Source organism: Pan troglodytes, chromosome X (genome assembly GCF_028858775.2).
Source record: "Pan troglodytes isolate AG18354 chromosome X, NHGRI_mPanTro3-v2.0_pri, whole genome shotgun sequence".
In the NCBI taxonomy this organism is placed as follows: Eukaryota; Metazoa; Chordata; class Mammalia; order Primates; family Hominidae; genus Pan; species Pan troglodytes.
This window is the reverse complement of record NC_072421.2, coordinates 11,924,294-11,949,987: the sequence shown is the minus strand read 5'-3', so window position 1 is coordinate 11,949,987 and position 25,694 is coordinate 11,924,294. Positions and strand designations below refer to the sequence as shown.

The 25,694-nt window shown below is 38.7% G+C and overlaps 1 protein-coding gene and 1 pseudogene across 4 annotated transcripts in view; both read left to right on the top strand.

The window, feature by feature from the left end:
* Positions 1 to 25,694, top strand: part of ARHGAP6 (Rho GTPase activating protein 6) — a 524,611-nt gene that overhangs the window by 301,054 nt on the left and 197,863 nt on the right. Inside the window, exon 1 of one of the 4 annotated variants that reach the window (XM_054676330.2) lies at positions 7,036 to 9,907. The exons of the other annotated variants lie outside the window; for them this stretch is intronic. Within the exon in view, the coding sequence (XP_054532305.1) occupies positions 9,893 to 9,907 (15 nt within the window). The 5' untranslated portion in view covers positions 7,036 to 9,892. Of the gene's footprint in view, positions 1 to 7,035; positions 9,908 to 25,694 lie in introns of those variants that run through there. 4 annotated transcript variants of the gene reach the window in all.
* Positions 9,896 to 25,694, top strand: part of LOC107970924 (aspartate aminotransferase, mitochondrial-like) — a 46,234-nt pseudogene continuing 30,435 nt past the window's right edge.

Genomic DNA, 25,694 nt, shown 5'->3' with positions numbered 1-25,694 from the left:
AGGGCTCTGTTCTGTTCCATTGATCTACATCTCTGTTTTGGTACCAGTACCATGCTGTTTTGGTTACTGTAGCCTCGTAGTATAGTTTGAAGTCAGGTAGCATGATGCCTCCAGCTTTGTTCTTTTGGCTTAGGATTGACTTGGTGATGCGGGCTCTTTTTTGGTTCCATATGAACTTTAAAGTAGTTTTTTCCAATTCTGTGAAGAAAGTCATTGGTAGCTTGATGGGGATGGCATTGAATCTATAAATTACCTTGGGCAGTATGGCCATTTTCACGATATTGATTCTTCCTACCCATGAGCATGGAATGTTCTTCCATTTCTTTGTATCCTCTTTTATTTCATTGAGCAGTGGTTTGTAGTTCTCCTTGAAGAGGTCCTTCACGTCCCTTGTAAGTTGGATTCCTAGGTATTTTATTCTCTTTGAAGCAATTGTGAATGGGAGTTCACTCGTGATTTGGCTCTCTCTCTGTTATTGGTGTATAAGAATGCTTGTGATTTTTGTACATTGATTTTGTATCCTGAGACTTTTCTGAAGTTGCTTATCAGCTTAAGGAGATTTTGGGCTGAGACAATGGGGTTTTCTAGATATACAATCATGTCGTCTGCAAACAGGGACAATTTGACTTCCTCTTTTCCTAATTGAATACCCTTTATTTCCTTCTCCTGCCTAATTGCCCTGGCCAGAACTTCCAACACTATGTTGAATAGGAGTGGTGAGAGAGGGCATCCCTGTCTTGTGCCAGTTTTCAGAGGGAATGCTTCCAGTTTTTGCCCATTTAGTATGATATTGGCTGTGGGTTTGTCATAGATAGCTCTTATTATTTTGAGATACATCCCATCAATACCTAATTTATTGAGAGTTTTTAGCATGAAGCGTTGTTGAATTTTGTCAAAGGCCTTTTCTGCATCTATTGAGATAATCATGTGGTTTTTGTCTTTGGTTCTGTTTATATGCTGGATTACATTTATTGATTTGCATATATTGAACCAGCCTTGCATCCCAGGGATGAAGCCCACTTGATCATGGTGGATAAGCTTTTTGATGTGCTGCTGGATTCGGTTTGCCAGTATTTTATTGAGGATTTTTGCATCAATGTTCATCAAGGATATTGGTCTAAAATTCTCGTTTTTGGTTGTGTCTCTGCCCGGCTTTGGTATCAGGATGATGCTGGCCTCATAAAACGAGTTAGGGAGGATTCCCTCTTTTTCTATTGATTGGAATAGTTTCAGAAGGAATGGTACCAGTTCCTCCTTGTACCTCTGGTAGAATTCGGCTGTGAATCCATCTGGTCCTGGACTCTTTTTGGTTGGTAAGCTATTGATTATTGCCACAATTTCAGATCCTGTTATTGGTCTATTCAGAGATTCAACTTCTTCCTGGTTTAGTCTTGGGAGGGTGTATGTGTCGAGGAATTTATCCATTTCTTCTAGATTTTCTAGTTTATTTGCGTAGAGGTGTTTGTAGTATTCTCTGATGGTAGTTTGTATTTCTGTGGGATCGGTGGTGATATCCCCTTTATCATTTTTTATTGCGTCTATTTGATTCTTCTCTCTTTTTTTCTTTATTAGTCTTGCTAGCAGTCTATCAATTTTGTTGATCCTTTCAAAAAACCAGCTCCTGGATTCATTAATTTTTTGAAGGGTTTTTTTGTCTCTATTTCCTTCAGTTCTGCTCTGATTTTAGTTATTTCTTGCCTTCTGCTAGCTTTTGAATGTGTTTGCTCTTGCTTAATAATGCTTGTGCAAAGATGATTAGGAATTTTGAATACATTGGAATATGGTGATAGGAGGTTTGGTACTGATACACATTTTTAGCAAGCCTTTTATTATAGGCTAAATAAGATTTAGAAGTTGTATTGATAATACATATGAGCAAGACTGTTTGGTTACCTTTAATCTTCCTTTAAGTGCCACTTACAGAATTAATTTGTTTATTAAACATAATGTCCTCTTATTATCTAACAAAGTTTCTTATCCTGAAAATCTGAATAATTGTGTGTTCCTGAATATAAAAATGTTGACATGGAAAAACTTGTTTGTTTTTGGTGTCACTAATTCAGATTGATCCTTTTGTCTCATATAAGATGGGTTTGGCACTACCAGATTTTACAGTGAGCAGAAAATGTTTCTGTACAGATTGATACCATCAGCTCTCAGAGGACTCGACATTCACACAAGGAAGAAATTATTTGTAATACCTAGTACCTGTGGTGTTTGCTTTATAAGGAGATGCCATAACAGATAATATTATAACAAAGAGTTATTAATGAATGGGGAATTTACCCATTTTTTTACATACAGAATTCTTCTAAATCAAGCTGAATTTATTTTTAAGGAGATAAGTGCTTAGGATTTAACTTTCTTTAGGACTTTGCATTAAAATGTTTCTAGACATGGGTGGAGGACCTTTATGAAGATAAAATGGAATAAAATATACCAAACCAATTTTTCTATTATAAAAAGGCAGGAAATCACTAAATCATAAAAGAATTTACAGAAGAATTGAGACCACTCATAGCTACCTGAGGAAAACAATTAAGATATAGTTAAGGCCGGGCATGGTGGCTCACGCCTGTAATCCCAGCACTTTGGGTGGCCAAGGTGGACGGATCACCTGAGGTTAGGAGTTCGAGACTGGCCTGACCAACATGGAGAAACCCCACCTCTACTAAAAAATACAAAAAATTAGCTGGGCGTGGTGGCGTATGCCTGTAATCCCAGCTACTCGGGAGGCTGAGGCAGGAGAATCACTTGAACCCAGGAGGCAGAGGTAGCGGTGAGCTGAGATCACGCCATCGCATTCCAGCCTAGGCAACAAGAGTAAAACTCTGTCTAAAAAAAAAAAAAAGAAAGAAAGAAAGAAAGATATAGTTAAAACGTAGAACTACCATATGACGCAGAAACTCCACTCTTGGTTATCTACCTAAGAGAAATGAACATATATGTCTACATGGAAACATGTACATGAATGTTCAGAGCAGTGTTATTTATAATAGCTAAGAATTGAAAACAATCCAAATGTTCATCAACAAATAAACGAATGTGATATATCAATACAAAAGAATATATTTAGCCACAAAAGGGATGATTCCTGTGACAACACATGCAAACCTCGAAAATGTTATGCTAAGTAAAGAATCCAGACCCAAAAGGCTACATATTGTATGATTGGATATATATGAAATGTCCAGAACAGGCAAATCCACAGAGGCAGAAAGTAGATTCATGGTTGCTAGGGGTTGAGGGAGAGGGATGTGAGGAGTAATTGTTAATGGGTATGGATTTCTTTTTAAGGTGATGAAAATGCTCCAAAGTTGATTGTGGTAATGGTTGCATGACTCTGAATGTACTAAAACTTACTGGATTGTACACTTTAAAGTGGTAAATTTTATAGTATGTGAATTATATCTCAATTTTAAAGAAAGATATAATTAAGACTCAAGTTCGAGAAAAAGCAGACCTGACTGTAGTTCTAGCTTTTCTATCCACACAACAGATATTTATTAAGTAAATCGCTATATCCCTAGTGTACTGCTGTTCATAACTTGTAGGATACCCAAGATAATTTCTGGGTTTTAAAAGAGTTACTAGCGTGGGGGTGATGTCATCTCTCACACAGGCAGAATCTTTGCAGCTGGCCAGAGAGACCCCATATCCAAAAAGTAATGCAGCTTTGGGGGAAGAAAGGAGAAAAAAGTACTACATCTGTTTGAATACAATGGATAGAGTTAGGAGTCTGATTAACTGACCCAAACACATAAAATTTGGAGAACAATAAAGCCATGAGCCAAATCGTAAGAGTGTAGGATGTGAGTTTCCCTAACCCCATCCCTCATCTAACTTAAAAAGAGAAAACATTTTCCATCAACTGAGTGGGAAAAAAGCCAGGAATCTCCATGAATCAGGACCCCCTGGATTTCTTCCATCCTCATTGCTTTGGAAGTGATTAAGTCCAATGATGAGCCAGTGTCTATAAAGAATTATGCTTTGTGTATGAGCCTGTCATTTTGAAATTATATTATAAAAGGTAAATAAAGGAAAATGACTTCCCAATTCAATGCAGTTTGGGGTCGGTCCATAAGCACAATACCATTGTAATTAAAATCTAAAATTAAATACTCAGAGACAACAGGATCAAAAGCCGTGGCATTTCAAATTGACCTGAACTATCACTTACTGGCAGGTAATATGGCTGTGATGAAATTCCTCAGCAAGAAAAGGTTACAATGGATTAAGGAGAGGTACAGGCTCGGGTAGTATTATGTGTGTAGCCAACATAGCAACAAGGAGGTAAAGAGGATATTTGAAAATGCACTCCCTCCATTAATTATGCTCTACAATAATATTCTAACCTTGCTTTAACACTGTAGCATCATTTTCCTCATTTCTGGGTCCAGGCAATATGGATATTTTGTGTTAAATATGAAATAAATTCTCAATTTTCTTTAGTATAATTTAATACATAAATGGATGTAATTCTTCTAGAAAGTTTTGTTAGATATTAAGGTACATATATCAAAACATAATGTATGCTATATATTTTATATTATATCAAAATATGTTAAATCACTATAGTGTTGAAGCAGTCTAACAATATTCTTTAATGTCCCATCAGACATTAAAAAGTATATTTTAAAAAGACAAATTTTAAAAATTAACAGTGATCAAGAGATTTAAGAAAAAAACCCACATTGACATACTACTGTGATATTTTTCTCAAAAAAACAGCAAAAATGTTTATATCACCTTGATGTCAAAGTACTTCAACTTAGGTTGAGGTCATATATCCTAGTGAAAGTAGTCAAGGAAATAGTCATCTTGCCAAACAAGTTTCTTTTTGTTTTTGTTTTGTTTGTGTGTTTGTTATTTTGCTTTAAGTTCTGGGATACATGTGCAGAATGTGCAGGTTTGTTACATAGGTATACATGTGCCATGGTGGTTTGCTGCATCTACCAACCTGTCATCTAGGTTTTAAGCCCCACGTGCATTAGGTATTTGTCCTAATGCTCTCCCTCCCCTTGTCCCCCACCCCCAACAGGCCCCGGTGTGTGATGTTCCCCTCCCTGTGTCCATGTGTTCTCTTTGTTCAACTCCCACTTATGAGTGAGAACATGTGGTATGCCAAACTAGTTTCTACTGTTGACTAATCATTCCTCATTCTTTAGCCTGAACTCCCTGGAGCAAAAGTAGAAAGTTAATAAAGCTACTGCCTAGTGCCTAAGGTGTCATAAGGACTGTGAAAAAGAATAAAACATCATTCCAGCATGGGGAGGGAATGGATTAGACCATAGGGCACTTGGGCAGCTATCTTTGACTCAGTTGTCATTAGAATAGGACTAGCATTGAATAAAATTCCAAAGTTTGGTTTGAGCCTTTATTAATTAATTAGTATGAATTCATTTATCATGGGAACTATGCTACCTGCTACACTCTTCAGCTACCCAAAGCCAGCCGTAAACTGCTCTTTCCCCATTTCCAGCCATCCCCTTCTCCTCTAACGAAGCCCTCCCTCTTCCTCATTATCACTCATTGACACTTTACACAGGAGAACTGAATTACAGTTGTGGCACCCTAACGGTCATATGTTTGGCCACTCACCCAAAACAGGATTCCTTTTTACCACATTCAGAATGGATAATCAGATGGTTATCTGCATGAACCTTTAAGTATTAAGAATCCCCTTACCCTTAAGTCACTTATCCTTGGGTGAATGTTTTCTTTAGATATAGTCTCCTTGAAGGAGGCCCAGGCCTACTTCCTGAAATTCTCATTCTGTCATTTGAAATCTGCTCTCTTGAAAGATAGGCCAGATCTACTACTTCACCATTCAAATATTTTAGGTCAGCATTTCTATTACTGCACAGCCTTTGCAACTTCAGTCTCAACATCAGTTTCTTTCATGGATTTCAAAGGTTTGTCAAATGACCAAGCTTTCACCATCTTCCCCTCCCTAGCCTCACTACCCTCTTCAGAACTTGCTGGATGCCTCAATGTCTTTCAAAGGCGTATCCTCCAGACCAGAGTTTAGTGCTCCATGTGTGCTCTGGCTGGGGTGGAATCCATTGCGTGGTCACTTTTCTCTTTTCTTGAGTTGGATTCCAAAGTTTTTTTCATGCAGCTCAAGTTTCCATTGCCTGGTGTAATGCTTTTGTCAGACTTGGAGTTCATTTGAGCTTATTGGACAATTGTTGGCTCATTAGAAATCCTACCTCTTCCTTTTCACAGAATTAAACTCAAGTTGTCTCTCTCTGTCTAATTAATTGTCACAATTTAAATGCAAATTTCTAATTTCTTGAATTTTTAAAGTATCATCCTAACCTTTTAATCTAATTAAATTATTATATATAAATTACAATTGTATTTTAAAACCCCAATTCTCTCTTCTATTATATTATGCATTCTTCCTAGCTTAGCTGTCTAGTAAAAATTTGATAATCACTGCCCATGCTTTTATGTAAGTTTCTGATGAAGATGTTAAACAAGATGGGACCAGGTACCTGTGGTAGTAGATTTGCCTACTTTATTAATTAGTACCTGATATGCATAGTTCTTCAGTCCATCTGTATGTACAGCTGTATTTGCTACATTTTACTGTCTGATCCACAAAGTTTCCGGAAAAATTTGTCCAGCATGCTGCTGAAATCAGTAATTTATCTAAATCTTTTGGAGTCAGATTCCATGGTAATGGAAGAAAAGTGGATATATGGTTTGTGGGGAAAATATGTGGAGACTGATGAACTCTCAGGGGATCCTTCTACATAGGGAACTATGTATTATTGTGTTTACCTTTCAGTTTATTCTATCATGGATGGTACTCCTGTCCTAACTAAAATTTTATAATCACTAGTCCTCATTTCACAATAAATGATGACAATGATGGTGGTGATGATAGTGGTGGTGGTGATCATGGTTATAATGATTATGATGATGCTGATGAACATATATATATATATATATGTATATATATATATATATATATATATATAGAGAGAGAGAGAGAGAGAGAGAGAGGGGGCTCTTTCCATGTGCCAGGTACTACATAAGTGCTTTATACTTTTTATCTCATGTAATCATTGCAACAAACTTGTAGGCTAGGTGTTGCTCACTGACCCTAACTAGTTTAGACATTCACAAATGGTAGGTTCTCTTTGGCAGATAATGGAAGCACTGAAGAAGTGACAAGTGGTAAAAGTTAACTGCTATACTACCATGTCACTACCAGGTTGTATGAAAGAGCAAATTCTTCTACATAACCATTTAATAGCCAGCAGGCACCAAAAATCCAGCCTGTTTTGGTAGCTTGGAGATAATCAATTTATCTGTCTTTTTGGGCTTTCTAAGCATTTCTTTGCATGAAAAGTTTGCCTGATGCAGTCACAAATGATTGTTAGCTCATTAAAAATCCTAGGCAGTGACTTTTCTAGAATATGGCTTCACCCACTCTATGAGTACACCCTTTCCAATGATGAGGTCAAGGAAAATGATCAGAAAGTACAGAGAGGAGGCAGAACAATTAGGGAAGAGAGAACTAAAATAGAAGTGACGGGTCAGACAAAAATTCATTTGGGCTACTTGCCACATTTCTAATTTCAAACTCCTTATCCTAAATCGGGTTTGTTTAACTATCAAGAAATAGGTGTGGCCCTTGGGACAAGTTGGCTCAGATTGACATACTACCATGCATACACACACACACACACACACACACACACACACACACACACACACACACACACACTATAAGCAATACTGTTGCCTGAGACAGGTTGTTTCTGATTAAATAAGGACACACTAGCAAATAGCTCAACACTAAAGACTTCTAAGCACTGGCCAAGTTCAGTAAATGTCCTGAAAGGAAGAAGTTTAGTTCTCAGGGTGACTTGAAATTAGAACTTTTTTTGCTGTTTTTGTTTTAAAATGCTTTGCCTGGGAGAGAGCACTATGTGGAATTAATATCCCCTTCTGTCTCCACAGCACCACACTAGTCAGCCTAACTTAGAGAGGGAAATTCTTTGTTGCCTTTTTTCCAAATACCTGTTAAAGAACTTTTGCTGGGGCTTACCTCTGTGTGTTGATCAAACCGAAAATTTTCCAAGGATCTGAGGCTTCTCTGGAGGGTAGGTTGGCATTAAGATTTCTTCAATAGTGCAAAGGATGATGTTTTTCACAACCAACACAGATGTGCATGCTTACAATTTACCTTCAGTCTGGAAACATGTTAGTGAGGCATGAATTTCTAATTGGCTACCCACAGATGGATATGGTACTAAGTATGCTTGAACTGAATCATATAATTTGAAGGCATTTCTAAAGGTCAGTTGACATATATTGTATAAAAAAGAAAGATTATATATATGTGCATATGCATATATATATGTAGTATATATACCTATACATAGTATGTATACATCAATCCAGGTGAACATAGTGTATATGCATAATATATAGTCTACATATGTGTGTCTCCATATATTATATTCCAACTAAAATACCATTCTCAGGCATTTAAGAAACCTGCTCTTACCTCATTTCAGATTCCCCATGGGTACTGGAATATTTTATCCTTGGGGATGATTAAGTAAGAGAAATACAACACCAAAGCTGACTTATCATTAGTGACTCAGTACTGGAGAATTGAGAGTTATTCAGATGTGCCGAAATCTCTCTTCTGACCCCCTACATGGAGGACAAGTCACTACACTGAAGTTGGCCCTTGTCTGTCCCCTTGTCCTTTGGTTAAGAACTTTGATCAACTGACTTAAGGCCTCAGATTTGGGAGATCCTCTACTTTTTCATGCCCTAATTTGGTCCCCAGTGGTTTCTGTGCTGTCTTTAAGTAGATAAGGGAGGCCCTACTTCTTACTGGTAAATAAACTGAAGATATACCAAAGGTACCTGCTTCAGCATGACCATTGCCTTATTTGGACCAGTTAACAGTGTGTACTTAAGGCTCCCAGGCAGTGAATATCTTTCATCTCCTAGCAGATTACAATCTGCTACTATAATAACTCCCCATCTCTGTTGCATTGTTAGCTGTCTTTGTGTGTGTGTTGTGTGGGTAAACTATTTGATCTTGTATTTCATCAACTTTTACCAAACTACCTCTTTGCTATTGATGAGAACAGTAACCTTTCTACACGTAAGTTCCACTTATTCAAGAGGACTATTAAGTGATCATGTCTCTCAGTTGATTAGAACATGGTGTTACTGAGGTATAATTTATTTTTGTAGTCATTTTATTAATGACAACAGTAAAATATACACATTACTTGCCATGGAACAGATCACATGCTGAGTGTTGGACTTGCCTTATGTTTCTCTGTGTAAGAGTTGACTCTAATGATCACTCAAGTATTTCCAGAAGGGAAAGGTGAGAAGTGATTGGTCAATGCCTAAGGCTCTCACAACTTGTGGTCTACAACCCTGTTTGACAGTGAGCTGTTTGGGCCTCGGTAGGAATTTTCCCACAGAAAGGATGTTCTCACTGGCAGGCTCCCAGGACCGCCCACAAATCCATTTAACCATAACAGAGCTGACAGCACTGTCAGGGCTGGAGTTGGCTTCCAAGTGGGAAGTCAGCCTAGTATTAATAGCACAGTTCCAGCTGCACTGTGGGTCCAGCAGACTTCTGATGGTCCGGCCTGGGAACCAAGGCACTCTTTGTAACATTTATGGGAAATGGAGTCCTCGTTGAGAATGGTGGGAAGACAGTACTGAGGCGGTACAAGGCCCATGGCTTCTCACTTCCCCTTTCTACTCTAATCACTTCCAACGCCACTATCCAGCAGGACGAGATGGAGGGGAATCCTAGAGGAATCCTTCTCTAGCCTTCAAGTCTGGGGAGAGCCTGCCCTGTTCCTGGCCTGGCTCACTTGGGTCGACTGTTCTCATGTACAGGATATTTGTAAGTTGGGTGTTTCTAGGTCACCTGTATTTAGTTATATGATATGAATGTTTATCTTAATATAGTAGCTCTTGATCCAGGCACAAATATATTAGAATGTAAGGTTCATTTTTATTTTTAAAAGATTTTTCTTCATTTTGACTAATTTCAGTTCTGATTATGATCTCCTGCTTCTTTACCAGTTTAAAGGCATCATTTTTATGTAAATAAAATGGGTGTGCATGATTGTAGTAAAACATTCCATTTTGTGGTTACAGGAGGAAATGAGAGAAGTGGGTGGTGCACTGTGTATGCATGTGTGTGTGTGTGTGTGTGTGTGTGTGTGTGTAATTTGAATATGACCTAAAGGATGGGGGTGTTCGTTACACCAAGACATACTTCAAGGAATTAAAAATTGTGTTGTACTAAAGGGAGGTCTTTTTCACTAATAACTTAGAAGTATTGCAGACCATTTAGGTTTTTTTGTTGGTCAGAAGTATTATAATTAACAGATTTTTTCCCCCCTGGGAGCTCTTTGAATACATAATTTCTTTAAAAAGATTTTTAAAGACTGACCAGCAACCTGAAAATTATTTTCTGCTAATCCCAAGTAAATGTCTCTGTAATGTAAGTGCTGCTTTAAAGTTATCTTATGGGGTACATATGACCCAAAGGGAAAATAACTTGTTTATTAAGTTGATTTTCTTTCTTTTTTCATGATTCACAAATTGTCAAATTCATTCTGTTTGGGACAGTAGAAATGTGGAAACATGTAAGTGAGTAACAATTTTAAAGTGTAAATCAACTAAAATGTATATGAAACCCTGCTGGGTTCTTAGGCAGTCTCTTGATATTTCTAAGCTACACTTCTCTCTTCTAGGATTCTGTTTTGGGACATAGTCATAAACACAAAAGGAAGATTTCAGCACCAAATTATATTCATCTTTAAAATATTGGGGCCCTTCAGCCCCTTCCAAACACTGGAAAACTCTCTGGAGTTTGGTTTGCCAAGACATGGGAAACTTTTTTTCCGAATATTTTTAAGGGAAAATTATATTTTAGGGTTATGAATGTAGAATTATAACACAGATAATTTAATAAGCCTCTATAGCTAAGTCTAGGTTCTCTTTAAAAGATCTTGTTTTTTCACCCAGCCCCATAGTTACGTATTTGAGGGAGTGAAACTGAGCATACAGGATTTTTGGAGTGGCAGGTCCATTTGAAATCATTCTCGTCCAATGTTTTCATTTTGTAGAAAAGGGAACTGGAGCCCAGAGGGGTTAAGTGACTTGAGCAGGCTACTGTTGGTGATGGCAATAGTAGGAGTGGCCATCATTTACTGAAGATCTTCTTTTTCTGGGTTTCCTTACATTTTATTTTACCCTCACAACCACCTTGTAAGGCAGGGGGCCATATTCCAGTTTTATAAGTGAGAAATCTGAAGTTTGGGAAGTCCCCTAGCTGCTCAAAGTCAACAGGTACTAAGAGGCAGAGCAAGAATCCACTGATTCTGGATGCCTGGTGGCTTCTGCCTCAGGGTGTTTTCCATTGTACCAGACATTTCCCAGGCCTAAGTAGAAATACAAGAAGCATTCCTTCTTTATACATGTTTACTTCTAATATATCAAGAGCATCTGTATCTAAGCAATCACCCCGGTTACTCAATCTTTTGGATAGTAGTCTGGGGTATTGGGTCTCCTTACCTTAGTTTTTCTGACAAAAAATAATCTTCCTCTTACTGGATTTCATAATATTCCAAAATTTGTCTTCAGTGGATGCCTCAACATATACTTTGAAATGTCTATTTTATTTAGATCTGAAGAAGAGTATTCTTTTTTTTGCTCTCATTCAGTGATTCATTCATTTATTTATTCACTAAGTATGTTTTGAATGCCTACTATGTGCAGATGCTATTCTAGGCTTTGGAGATACAGTTCTGGGCAGAACAGACACAAACCCCTGCCCTGATGGTACTTTATTTCTAGAGGGCCAAAGGATGGCCAATACATACACGGTAAAAAATAAGGTAAGTGAGATGGTGATAAATACACTAGAAACAAAAAACAAAGAAATTTGTTTAATGAGTGGAAGGAGACACCAGGAAGATGGGGTAGGACTTACTCAAAAATAACTGACAGGGGAAATTGGGGAGTGCTTCTTATCACATCGTCAATTCAGCAAAAAATGCCAGTGTCTATTTTGTTCAGCAAATTCCTTTCCAAAAATATAAGTTTTCAATCCCCCACCAATAGTAAAATGCTTATCCTAACTCTGTCTCTATCCTTATGATAGGGACATCTTCCCATCCACCCTTTATGGAACCCATTGTTATCACTATTATACCAAAAAAAAAAAAAAACAGGAATAACAGGAGTTATCCACATATCTAAGGGTAATACAATTTGAGAGTAAGAGAAGCTTAGTGCCTGGCCTATTTTTCCCAAACATCTAATTTATGGAGGAGAATCTTGAATCTCAGAAATATTGAAATGTTGGGAGGCTGGGGCAGGAGAGTTGCTTGAGCCCAGGAGTTCGAGACCAGCCTGAGCAACATAGTGAGATCCTGTCTCTTAAAAAAAACTTTTTTTAATTAGTAGGTGTGGTGCCCACCTGGAGTCCTAGCAATTTGGGAGGCTGAGGCGGGAGAATCGCTTAAGCCTAGGAGGTCGAGGCTTCAGTGAGCCAAGATCACATTGCTGCAATCCAGCCTGGGTAACAGAGGGAGTCCCTGTCTCAAAACAAAACAAAACAGAAAAATAAATGTTCAAATGACTAAATGACGACCTCAGATCATATGGCAAGGTGCTTATTATTTTATTTCCAGTAAATGATGTGCTGAGTTCCCATGGTGAGCTAAGTGATTGAGCTGGATCCAGGGGCCTCAGCACTGACTTCAGAGGAGATGGTCTCTGGCCTGGAGGCACAGAGAAAGAACTGATACAAAGACTTCTGATCCCAACCCAGTGCTCCTTCCCCTATCCCATGATGGGGACTCTTTGCTGTTTTCCAGGGTCTCACAAGGGTGAGAATGGGGTTCTCTTTTACATTTGTACTTCCCACTCTGTACTTCACGTATGTCATAGGTTAAATGAGACTACTTGAGCTGACCTACGAACCAAAACCACTGTATCTTTATTTCTATGGGAAAATGCATGTGGACTTTGAAATATCCAGCTATCTTAACAGACTTTCAGAATTGAGGAGTGTCTGAGTTGGAAAATATAAGCAAAGATCATTTAGTGTTCAGTGAGGCAAACTCTAGCTGCCCAGCCTCTAAGATACTGACTATCTCCTAGAGAAAACACAATCCTCTGTAGTCCTGAAGGAAGCATCAGATGAGATATAAATAAGTAGTAACAGTTTCTTCCAAATTGTATGGGGAAAGTTTTCTTCTCTTCACTCTGAAGAAAACCTGATGATCATAAATAGTGACCATTTTTTCCACAAAGTGGCAATTTGTGAGTGTGTATACCAGCCATTCTGTAGTTTGTCATAGTTCTCTAGGGCTATGGGGATCTATCACAGGATTGTAGCTCATTTAATCTGGATTCACTACTTTGTGGGCTGGACTTATGTTTCTATTAATGGTAGTAGCCAGTATAGTGTCCCAAATGCATGTTGAATGGCGTGGAGTGGAAGGACATGTTCTCTTAGCTATTCTGTATGCTAGCAAGTGTCATTTTCCTGTCTGCCTTCCATAATGGGAATGCCATGGACATTTCAGTTCGTGTTCTACATTCCTATCATCACCTGATTGATTGGAATGATATTGCTATATAATAAGGATTTCGAACATACATAAGCATTCTGAGGAAACATGAGGTTAGATTGAACTGCAGTGGATGCTCTACCACAGTTCAAGGGCAAGATTATTACAGCTGCCTTGACAACCATAGCTCTGCATTCTCTGTTTTATTACATACTCTTTTCCTATTTGGGAATCCTTTTGAGAAGAAACAAAAGAAAGAATGTCAGTAAGGTCTCATTTTCAATTTATGAGGCTTCTGGAAATAATAGAGTCTTATATAGCTACAAAAACGTCTCCATTTCTTAAAATTTCCCCAAACATTGGAAAGTCCAGGCATATGAAATGAACTAAAAATAAGCTTTTACTTATGTCAAAACACAAATATCATCTTTACTCCCTATAGAAGTAATTATTTTGTAAGGACTGAAAGAAAAGATTACTTTTCTATTTCTCTCTAGCATGCAGCTGTGACTTCTATTTTTCTATAAAAGGGAAATATTTTTGCCTATAAATTTTCATTAGTATTTTTACCTGTATTACAGTTATTCAACTGCAAATAGGTATATAAATAAAATAGTCTTACTCTAGGAAATGGCTAGGTTGAGAGACTATCAAACAGTGATATTTTAACAATGTGTTACATTATTAATTATCAACACATCCTCTGTTAGGTTTCCTTTGTAGACCACACTAGTTTGTTTGTTTGTTTGTTTTTCAAGAGAAAAGGTGACAATATTTGAGTCTTTATAATTGTTTTTTCTGTATTAAAGCAAAAATGCAGTATAAATGTATACTACTGTGTGACTATAAAAGTCATTGAGAAATATTATTTTTTATTTTGTCCACTTGTTATTAAATCTTTCTTTTCTTTCTTTTCTTTTCTTTCTCTCTCTTTCTTTCTTTCTTTCTTTCATTCTTTTCTTTCTTCTTGAGACAGGGTCTCACTGTGTCACCCAAGCTACAGTGCAGTGGCATGATCTCAGCTTACTGAAACCTCCACCTCCTGGGTTCAAGTGATCCTCCCACCTCAGCCTCCCCAGTAGCTGGCACTATAGGCACCCACCAGCATGCCTGGCTAATTTTTGTAGAGACAGAGTTTCGCCATGTTAGCCAGGCTGGTCTCAAACTCCTGGGCTCCAGCCATCCTCCCCTCTCGGCCTCCCAAAGTGCTGGGATTACAGTGGCTCTATGGAACAAATTTATATGTTAATACTCTAGGATGGGAGTTAGGGAACTTTTCTGTAATGGGACAGATGGTAAGTATTTCAGGCTTTTGAGGCTATACAGATTTTGTCACAACTACTCAACTCTGATGTTGTAGCTGAAAGAAGCCATAGATAATATGCAAACGAATGGACTGGGCTGTGTTAAATTAATACTGTATTCACAGAAACAGACAGTGGACTGGATTTGTCCCAGGGGCTGTAGTTTGCCAACTCCTACTCTGGGAGAAAAATTGTTTTGCTTACTTATCTGTCCACAGTCTACAGGGGAGTGTAGTGCTTCAGGCAAATTGCTTCTTTTATAATATATGCCTAAACTGAGCATGGTGGTGCACGCCTGTAATCCCAGCTACTTGAGAGACTGAGGTGGGAGGATCACTTGTGCCCCAGGAGTTTGTGTCCAGCCTGGGCAGCATAGAGAAACCCTCATCTCTTAAAAAAAAAAATGTGCCTAAAAGTCCATCTTTTCACTCTGACTTTTGTGTAAAATGTCCCCATTGCTACCATATTGGTTCTATTAGGGAGAAAGGCAGGGGTTACACACTTTTGCAACTCATTAGGGAGAGTAGAAGCAGATATTGATAATAATTTCCTTGTTTTAAAAGCTGTTAGAGCACATGAAAAAAAATTCAACTACTAAGATTTCCTTACACCCTAGCTGAACTGCTCAGTTAGAACTGCTCTTGAATATCAAAGGCTAATGTGCCCTGCCTGCGTAAGGTGGCAATATAAACTGAGGTAGACACTGTGGGATGCAGCCCCTTGGCCCCCAGCTGGCCTCCCCATCCCCATGGGGTCTACATAGTCACCTGGCACCAAGAAAAACGTGCTTTTTTCTTTATTTTTCTTTGAAGTATTCACTGGTGCTTTGTTCAAACTGATTTTAGCATCCTCTTTGAGTTTGAATCAGATACTTCAAAGAAAAATATAGAAAAACGAAAACAAGTATCTATGTATTTGTTACTCAGATTTAGTAACTGTTAACATTTGTTATTATTTGCTTTGGATATTTTTATCTTTTTTAAAATAAAGAATCCCTTTCATTGACACAATTGTAACCCAAGAATTTTCCCCATTCTTTCTAAAGAGGCTATTGTCAGAGGAATCTGAATTCTTTTCCACTTATTAAAATTGGTTATTGAGAGGCAAAAGAATAGAAAGAATATTGATTTTATAGTATATATTCAGAGCATCACTGGTGCATAGTATGAACGATTTGATCCAATTTGTATGGTTTTCTGCCCATCGAAGACTGAATAATATCATGAATCTACTCCCAAGAGAGACATAGAGAATGCATCACATCTCTTTCCTATTGGGAATGGGATATGAATCTAAAAGACAGTAAATATAAACCATCCTAATTCATAATAGAGAGCTGGATATATTTTTCAATTTCAATGGCAACTTTGAAAAGTACATTATTTTTCTCTGCTGCCTTTAACATACTAATTGCCTTGTGGTATAAATGCTTTCATAAATGCTCTCTCATCTGATCTTGTGTGATAGTTAGAATAGATGGTATTACAGCTCTCTCCCAGGTAAGGGTATGGATGCACTGGGATGTCTGTACAGTGTTTGGCAGTCTTGGCTGGACCTTTGTATCACCTACTGAGCTTTGAAAAGATACTGATTCTGAGCCTATCCACAGAGGTTCAATCCAACCAGTCTGAGCAACAGTATTCTTTTCTTTTCTTTTCTTTTCTTTTCTTTCTTTTCTTTTTTTTCTTTTTTTTTTTTTGTGATGGAGTTTCACTCTTGTTGCCCAGACTGGAGTGCAGTGGTACAGTCTCGGCTCACTGCAACCTCCGCCTCCTGGGTTCAAGTGATTCTCCTGCCTCAGCCTCCTGAGTAGCTGGGATTACAGGCACCTGCCACCACCATGCCCAGCTACTTTTTGTATTTTTTTAGTAGAGATTGGGTTTCACCATGTTAGCCAGGCTGGTCTTGAACTCCTGACCTGAGGTGATCTACCCACCTCGGCCTCCCAAAGTGTTGTGATTACAGGCGTGAGCCACTGCGCCTGGCCGGGCATCAGTATTAATTGATTCTACTGTACTGCTGAGGTTGAGAACCCCCAATGGACCGACCAGTGGTTCTCAAGTAGGGACTATTTGCCCCCACAAGGGGACATCTGACAACGGGACATTTTTTATTATCACAACTGAGAAGGGGCATCCCCTGGCATCTAGTGGGTAGAGACCAGGGATGCTGCCAAATATCCTATAGCACCCCTACAACATAGAATTATCTGGCCCCAAAGGTCAATAATGCTTATATTGAGTAACCCTGATTTAAGCTGGACTAAAGTCCCTCTGACTCTAAGCCATATTGTTTCCCCAGTCTCAAGTTGCTAGATTATTCAAATTAGTCATCCTCTTATTATTGCTGCTAATAAAATATATTTTAATTTGGTTGTTCTTCAAAACAACGTTTACAATGACTTTTTAGTTTATCAGGAACCAAGTGATCTTGTGTCATAACCATACTGGGATAGGCAAAAATCCTTATATTAAACATTTTCAATTACTTTTATCAGAATACAAAACAAGCAAGCAAACACACAAAAAACAACACACCATCAAAAAGAAGAAAAGAGCTATTTCTCAACATAAATTGCTCTGTATGTATTATCCCAGATGAGCAATGTGTATTATATAAAGCAGTGGATTTCAAACTTGAGAGTGCATTGAAGTCACCTAGAGGGCTTGTTAAAATACTGATTGCCGGCCTCATCTCCAGAGTGCCTAGTCAGTAGGTCCGGGGTGGGGTTCAAACAGTTGCATTTTGAATAAGTTTCCAGCTAAGATTGACATTTCTCTCCTAGGGACTATACTTTGACAATCATTAATGTAAAGAATTTCTCTATATTAGCATTTCAAATGAATATTAACCCTGGGGACCATCTATTAAGGCCTCAAGTTAATATTCCTAAAAGTTAAAAATCATTTTATCATAGTATACAAATAACTTAAAATATGATTCATCAAGAAATATAGAGGGCTTCCTAATTCTACAGTTACAATCAGGACAGCCCTATAGAATCAAACCTTTTGCTCCCACTTCTAAGAGCAGCAAGAGCTAGCAACAGCAAGCTTTGCTTAAGAACAAGCCTAGTAGTTTTATGAATGCACAGCTCTCTACCTGATCGGAAATGAAGGGATGCCAGTTCACTGAGACATTTTTAAACGCATCTGGTCAATGAGAAAGTTGATATTTTCTGTTTCCTGATGTGTATCCTTCAAATTATACATAAGTGCTTAAGTGAAAATGACTTGATCCAAATTCCCTTAGCTTTGGATACATTAACATATGCTCATGGAAGGGTGGATGGGATATCTAAAATTTTATTGAAGTGTATTGCCTCTCTATAAAATAACAAAACCTTAATTCCTTAAGTAATTAAAATATTTGGCAGAAGTGGCTAAATAATGTTAGATTCAAGTATGGAATCTGAAGCCCATTTCAGGTATTTCAAGAACAAGTCAATTATTCATCCAGTCTATCAGCCAAAGACACTTGACAGAGAGCAGTGACATGGTGTTTTGTAAAAGGCATTTCCATAGTACTAGTGCTCTCATTTTGTTGTCATCCAGTAGAAAGAAGTGTACACATTTGTGAAGAAATGCATGAGGTAATAAAACTATTTAAAAATCCACATTTTCTCAATTTAGATGGACTTTTCTTAAACTAGTCTAAAGTTAGATGTTATCATATATTTTGTAGGCATAAAAATCTAAACCTCAAAGTGGCAGAATTCAAGAGTACCCATCCCTTATTTTCTACAGGAGTTCATCTGAATCCCTTGATAGTAAAGATTTTCTTTCTTTCTAGAACCTGACATAATTCCTAGTACATACCAAGTGATAATGACACTTTCATTGAATTTACTTAAATAGCTATATGAGAGGTCCATGTATTTCTATATTTCATGAATTTCAAATTATATATTTCAGTCCCATTTAAAGTTAGGATCTTTATAAACAAAATCCTGAAGAGGATCCAGACTATAGCGTCCAATGTGCAAATTTTTAATTGTGAGCTAGAGATTGAGAATAAAGGAAAGTTATTGGAAAATTTTCCAAGAACTAAGCCTTTCTGTTGTGCTGGTATTGATGATATATGTGTCAGTCAGCAATAAGACTACCAAAGGTGAACTAAATAATCCCGTACCATAAAATGTCTTATAAAACTTAAGCTGCTAAGAAAATCTAAGGATTAAAACATGTACCTATTCGCATACTTCCGCTGTTGTGTGTTTAAGAGCAAACTGAGAGGTTGCTATGGCATTACTTATGCGTGCATGGCAACAGAGCGAACTTAGTGATTCAGCTTGATAAAAGAGGAAATTAGCTCACCATTTCCCTTTCCCCAAATCAGAGTCAGATATCCAAATATTTCATTTTGAAATGGTATATCCATCAACACGTTCTAATGGATGAAAGTCAGTGGGGGTGGGGGTGGGGGAAATGTCATAAGATGAAATTCGTATGTCATGTGCTTACTTTAGGGAATGCAACTTGTGTCTAAACAGTCTATTCATATCTCTGCATCCTTCTTTCCCCCTGATAGGATGGGGTTTCTCAGTGGCATCTGTTGGGTGAATATACGATGATGAGTAACACTTTGGCAAAAGACAGCAATTTATCAGCCCGTATAACTTTGTTCTAATGGAAGTGGATCATCCTAGAATTTGAGAAAGAAACATTGTTCAGCTGTGAAACTCCAATTCCCTGTGTGTAACAGCCCTCCAGGGAAGGAGTAGATTTTGTCAGCATAATATGTGAAGTTTAGTCATTATCAACTGCACAAAGCAGAGGTCAGGCGTGGGCGTACATGTGGGAGGCACTATTATGAAATCAACCCACAGCCACTGCCCTGCTGGGGTGATCCAATACAAACAGAGCCAAATGTCATGAATAAATGCTGACATTTTATCACATGATTAGTTTAAATATTATTTTACTACTGTGTTTTTTCTTGTATTATTTATCTTTCACATCTTTATTTTGTTTCCGGTTTCCTTTCTTTAAACTGATAAATGAAAAATAGGGAAGTATGTTTTGAGTCAGTACTTTGACCATGAACACAGGAAGTTAACTGAACCCTCCACCACCAGAAAAAAAAAAAAAAAAAACTCTAAACCTGTGAATCTTGGAATCTTAGATTTGTTCTGGGTTGACATGGGTTTTGGAATCATAATTTTATTAATTTATTTTTTAATTTACATAGAGTAAAATTGACCTTCTGGAGGGTATGGTTCTATCAGTTTTGACAAATACATAAAGTTGTGTAGCCAACATCACAATTGTGATACAGAAGAATTCTATATATACCACCCCCCACCCCCACCCCCACCACCAAATCTCTTCATTCTGCCTTTTCATAGTCAACCCCTCTTTTCACCCTCAGGCTCTGGCAACCATTGATCTGTTGGAACTGTATTAATCTGACCGTTTTTTCTCCACTCTATCCATTCATGCAACAACCGTTTATTGATAATCTATGCTGAGCTCCATTTTAGGTGCTAGGGATGAAATGGTGAACAAGACTGACATAGAAGTTTCTATCTGGAAACAAGATAATGAACAGTAGTAAATCAGTAAATCCAAATTGTGGCAAATGCTGTGTAAAGAACGGAAATATTTCTGTGACAACAGATATCTGAAGGCGAAATCTTTTTTTTTTTTTGAGACGGAGTCTTGTTCTGTCGCCCAGGCTGGACTGCAGTGGCGCTATCTCGGCTCACTGCAAGCTCCGCCTCCCGGGTCCATGCCATTCTCCCGCCTCAGCCTCCCGAGTAGCTGGGACTACAGGCACCCGCCGCCATGCCCAGCTAATTTTTTGTATTTTTAGTAGAGACGGGGTTTCACCGTGTTAGCCAGGATGGTCTCCATCTCCTGACCTCATGATCCACCCGCCTCGGCCTCCCAAACTGCTGGGATTACAGGCGCGAGCCACTGCACCCGGCCGAAATCTATTTTAGACACCGTTAAGGTTACTCTGAGAAGGCAGCATGTAATCTGAGGACTGCAGGAGGAGAAGAAGCCAGCTGTGTGAGGTGTGGGTGGGGACACATGGGGTAATCATTCCAGGCGGAGGGAACAGTATGTACAAAAGAGAGTTGGGAGTCTAGTGAGTGAAGGGAGCAATGGCATGAGGTGCTGTAGATAGATAGGCAGAGCCTCACTAAGGTGTATGTACTTCATTGCATTGCAGTGAGAAGCCATTGAATTAGGATGGGGCTCTAATGGGGATGGTTTGATTGATGTTTTGAGCTCTGTGTAGAAAATCTGTGGTAGACCAGCAAGAATGGATACAGGGAACCAGTTGATTTGCAGCCACCATCCAGTTGACTGTTAATGGAAGATTGGGCTTGGCAGCAGCTGTGGAGATGGAGAAGGGATGGATTTGAAATATATTTTAGAAGTATAAGCAACAGGACTAAGTGTTTAATTAGATATGGGTAAGGGGCTGGTGAAGGAAAAGGGGGAATCAGATGTGACTCTCAAGAGCTTGCTTGAGCAACTGGGTGGGTGATGCTATTTACTAACATGAGTAAAATATTGAGAGAGAAACAAGTTTGTATTGGAAAATTTAAAAGCTGGGGCTTTGGACAGGCTGAAATAGAGAAACCCATTAGGCATCCATTTGGAGATGTGATGCCCCTAGATGGGGATATGCATGTAGAATTCAGAGGAGAGCTCAGAGCTGAGGAGAGAGAAATTTGTGTCATCATTTAACTTTTAATTATTCATTATATCATAAATATACAATTTAAATATATTGTTATTATATTTTGATATATTAACGTTAATATAAAATCTGTATTATTAACAATTTATTCACTGATATTTATTGAGGGCCCACCATGAGGGAGACTTAGTGAGGAAATGGAGGTATGATGGTGAGTGCAAGCCTGTATGATCTGAGACAGGCTGGCAGTAGTCACACAGATATGTGTAAAATTTAAGGGACCTCAGCACCACAAAGGAGAGGGTTTTATGAAAGGGCACGAGAGGGAGATTCGACTAAATCTGGGTGGAGGTGAGGGTCAGGAAAGGTTTCCCTGTGCATTAAAGAATGAGGAAGTGGGAGAGGATATCAGATTAAGGAAAGAACATGGATAAAAGTCGGTGTGGTAGAAGACCAGAGATTTTGGTTCTCAGATGCACTGTGATTCCAATTTAGATGTCCAGAAGGGCATCCCAGGAACATCTCAAGCACTTCAGGAAATTCACATTCCTTCAGCAAATATTTGTTGAGCACCTGGAGTGTACCTGAGATTCTTTCAGGTGTTGGGAATTCAGCAATTTATGTGCAAAAGTTCTTTCCCTCATGAAGCTTGTTTCTTTCTGGTGGGGCTGATTCAGGAGGTTCACAGATTCCAGACACATCTTCAGAAGGATTGACTAAGAGATGTTGGCCTGCAACAGAGCCATGAGGAGTGCCAGCATTTAGAGCTCTAAAGGAGCAGAAGCAGCAGCAAAGAACCTAGAGCAAGTGGCTAGTGAAGGAAAAAGAGAGAAAAGGGGTGCATATAGCAAAAGCTGGGGGAGGAAACTGATTCCAGATGGCAAAGGTAATGAATGGCCAGCTAGGTTTAGTGGTGCTGAGGGATCAGGTAGAATAAAAACAGAATAGTCGCCCTTCAGCTTTATAACATGGCAGCATTGGGAATTTTTACCAAACCAGTTTTATCTGAATAGTGGAAGTAGAAAACAGATTGAGTTGCTTTAAGGAGTGTCTGGGAAGTGAAAACTGACAAAGTGAGAAGATATTGGCAATTGAGAAGTGAAAAATTGCTGATGACTTTGGAGAAGTTTGCCTTCAGTTCGGGACTTCATTATTTTCCTGCAGGAAAGAGTCTTCCGTTAGTGGGGAGATTAATTAACTTATTTTTGCCCAACTTGTCTATCTAAAAGGAAGAAAGTAGTAATACATTAAAAGATTGAGACTGCTGAGGATGAAATGGGGTAGTATATGCATGCAGTGGATGCTCACTAAAAATAAGAGCTTGCATTTATAGTATTTTAAGTTTGCCAGTCTCACTCTACCTGACATAAATTTTCAGTAATTATCTTATTAAACGCCAAGTAAGATTCAAATTATTATTAACTGATACTCAAGGGAGGAAATAGGGTAAGTTAAGCAAATTGCCCTAATAACGCTGCTCATAAGCCATGGCCCTCGGAGAATTTGAATCCATATTTGCTGTGGTTTGGACATGGTTTGTTTGTCCCCATCAAATCTCATGTTGACATTTGACGGTCAGCATGGTGATATCGGAGGTGGGGCCTAGTGGGAGATGTCTGGGTTACAGGGATGGATCCCTCATAAATGGCTTGGTTCTGTTCTCATGGCAGTGAGGGCATTCTCACTCTTGACACTAGATTGGTTCTCAGGGGAATTGATTAGTTCCTGCAAGAGTGGGTTGCTAGAAAGCCAGGACACCCCTGGGTTTGGTCCCTCTTTGCACATGTCTGCTTCCTCTTTGACCTTCTCAGACATAGTTTAATGGAACACAAAAGCTCTGCTGAAATCCAAGCAGATGCCAGTGCCATCTATCTTGTAAAGCCAGCAGAACTTTGAACCAAAATAAACCTCTGTTGTTTATTAACTACCCAGCCTTAGCTATTCCTTTATAGCAACACAAAATGAACTAAGACAACATCTGTTGACTTGGTTCTATGCTGTGTTTGCTCCACTTGGTGTTGTAATTTTATTCCCCTATAAGAATTATATCTGCTTAAGTGGAGACTGAGTATTCATCTACTTTGTATCCCCATACTTACCATTGCATTTAGCCCAGTGCCTGGCACAAAGTTTGCAGTTGTGAGTGGCACTGATATGAAATTTCTCAGCCCTTGGCCCAGCCTTCTTGGGCTGCTCTTGTTTTTGAAGCTCCAGTTTATACTCAGGAGAAATGCTTTGGACTTCAGACCTCCAAACTGATTCATGTTACACATATCATCAGTGGAGAAAGTGGGACAGAGTAAAGGGTGGAGATAGCTCTTGAACACGACAGTAGAAATTGTATGATGTTAGCAGAAAATTAATATGTGCACATCTTGTTGTACTAAGAAATACTCTAACATTATAAGGAAACAAATAAAACTGATCATTGCTAGGTGACATATTATATATATAGTATATAATGTAAAAATACATAGTGTATGTTGTATATAATGTAATTGAATATTATATTGTATATTATATGCAATGTACATCTATGTATCTATAGATATCTACCCTTGTGTATTTTTTTCCTACAAAATGAAATACTTTTACCATCAGAGAGTACCAAGTAGGAATATTCCCAGGAGGGTCTGAGATTGGGATGCAATCTCGGAACCCATTAAAGAGCCTGGGGACAGGTGGGCTGTAGGAGTCCTGTGGAGAGCTTAAAAGGTGTCTCTTACCTCTTGAAAGAAATGACTGTGAGGGGTGAAGTAAACTGACCCGGTGTACGTCTCCCTGGGATATTACTTACTAACTTTTAGGTCTTACCTAGGACACGTATATAGGAAATGTTCCAGAATCATGCTTGGCTGCATTATTTCCCTGTAGTGGCAAAAGTGGCCTGCAGAAGCTGTGCATTCTGGGTCCTTGCTAGAACCCAGATGAATGTTGCTTGGGAATTGGAGAGGAAAAAAGGAAACAGAGCACTCCCAAATTCTTTCCCAAATCTCTTGGATCGAAACATCTTAAATTGCCATTTTTATATGTCCAAGATGGTCAAATAGTAACCATTTCACGCAGCTCAACCAAAAAGTATGATCCAGCTACTACAGAGATGTGGACATTGGAAGGCCTTCTTGTTGGTTTCAAGTTTGGCCAATTGGTAGACGTCTGGGGCTGTATATTAAGGCATCTTGATTTTGTGAGCCAGAGCAAAGGCATTCTTGTTCCTGTCTCTATTTGAATAGTATCTTTGGTGAGAGAGTGCCAGCGTCATCTATTTATTATCCTTCATGCTCAGTGACTATGTGAAAAGAAAGGAAAAGACCTTTAAAGCTGGGGTGATTGTCTAGACAGTCCTAAAATAGCTGCTCCAGGTGCAAAGGAAGCCATAAAATGCAGACAAAGCATGAGACTCCTTTGGCAAAAATACAGTGTGTTTGAACTCTCATAGGCTCCCTGTAAATTATGAAGTAGAAAATGCCCAGGAGACTAGATTCCAATAATTATGATCATTAGTTATTTTAAATTGCCACCACTTACTTCACACAGAGGCATTCTCTGTGTGCTAAATTAAATTTAAAATATTTTAAAAATAATTATTTGAATAATTCAGAGCTGAAATAGTCCAGGTTGAACTATTTAGCAGGCTGAAACACCTGTGCAAGCTTTAATTCAAAATATACAGAGAAGTGACTTCATTTTTCACTCCACTGTGGAGGTCTTCTAATACAAAACAAGACCTTCAGCAGGAGTCCATGCCCCCTGGTTCTGCACCTTCTTGCCTTCTACTTTGTCCTGTGCCTACCCACTGCACTCTCAAGGTCCACCATGACCCGGCCCTGCTCCACTCCAGCCGTGTCCTCTAGGGGATCGCTGCCACCTTTTACCTAGGCCTCCCCACCATGGCCTCTGCCAGAGCCAGCTCCTTGTGGGCCCATGTGGAAATGAGACCTCCAGATCCCATCCTGGGAACCACCAAAGCCTTTAAGAGGGAAATCAACAGCAAAAAGATGAATCTGGGAGTTGGTGCCTACCGGGACAATAAGAGACCCAGTTAGATTACCATAAAAAATTTAGACAACAGCAAAGACTTGGAACCAACCCAGATGTCCATCAATAATAGACTGGATAAAGAAAATGTGGCACATATACA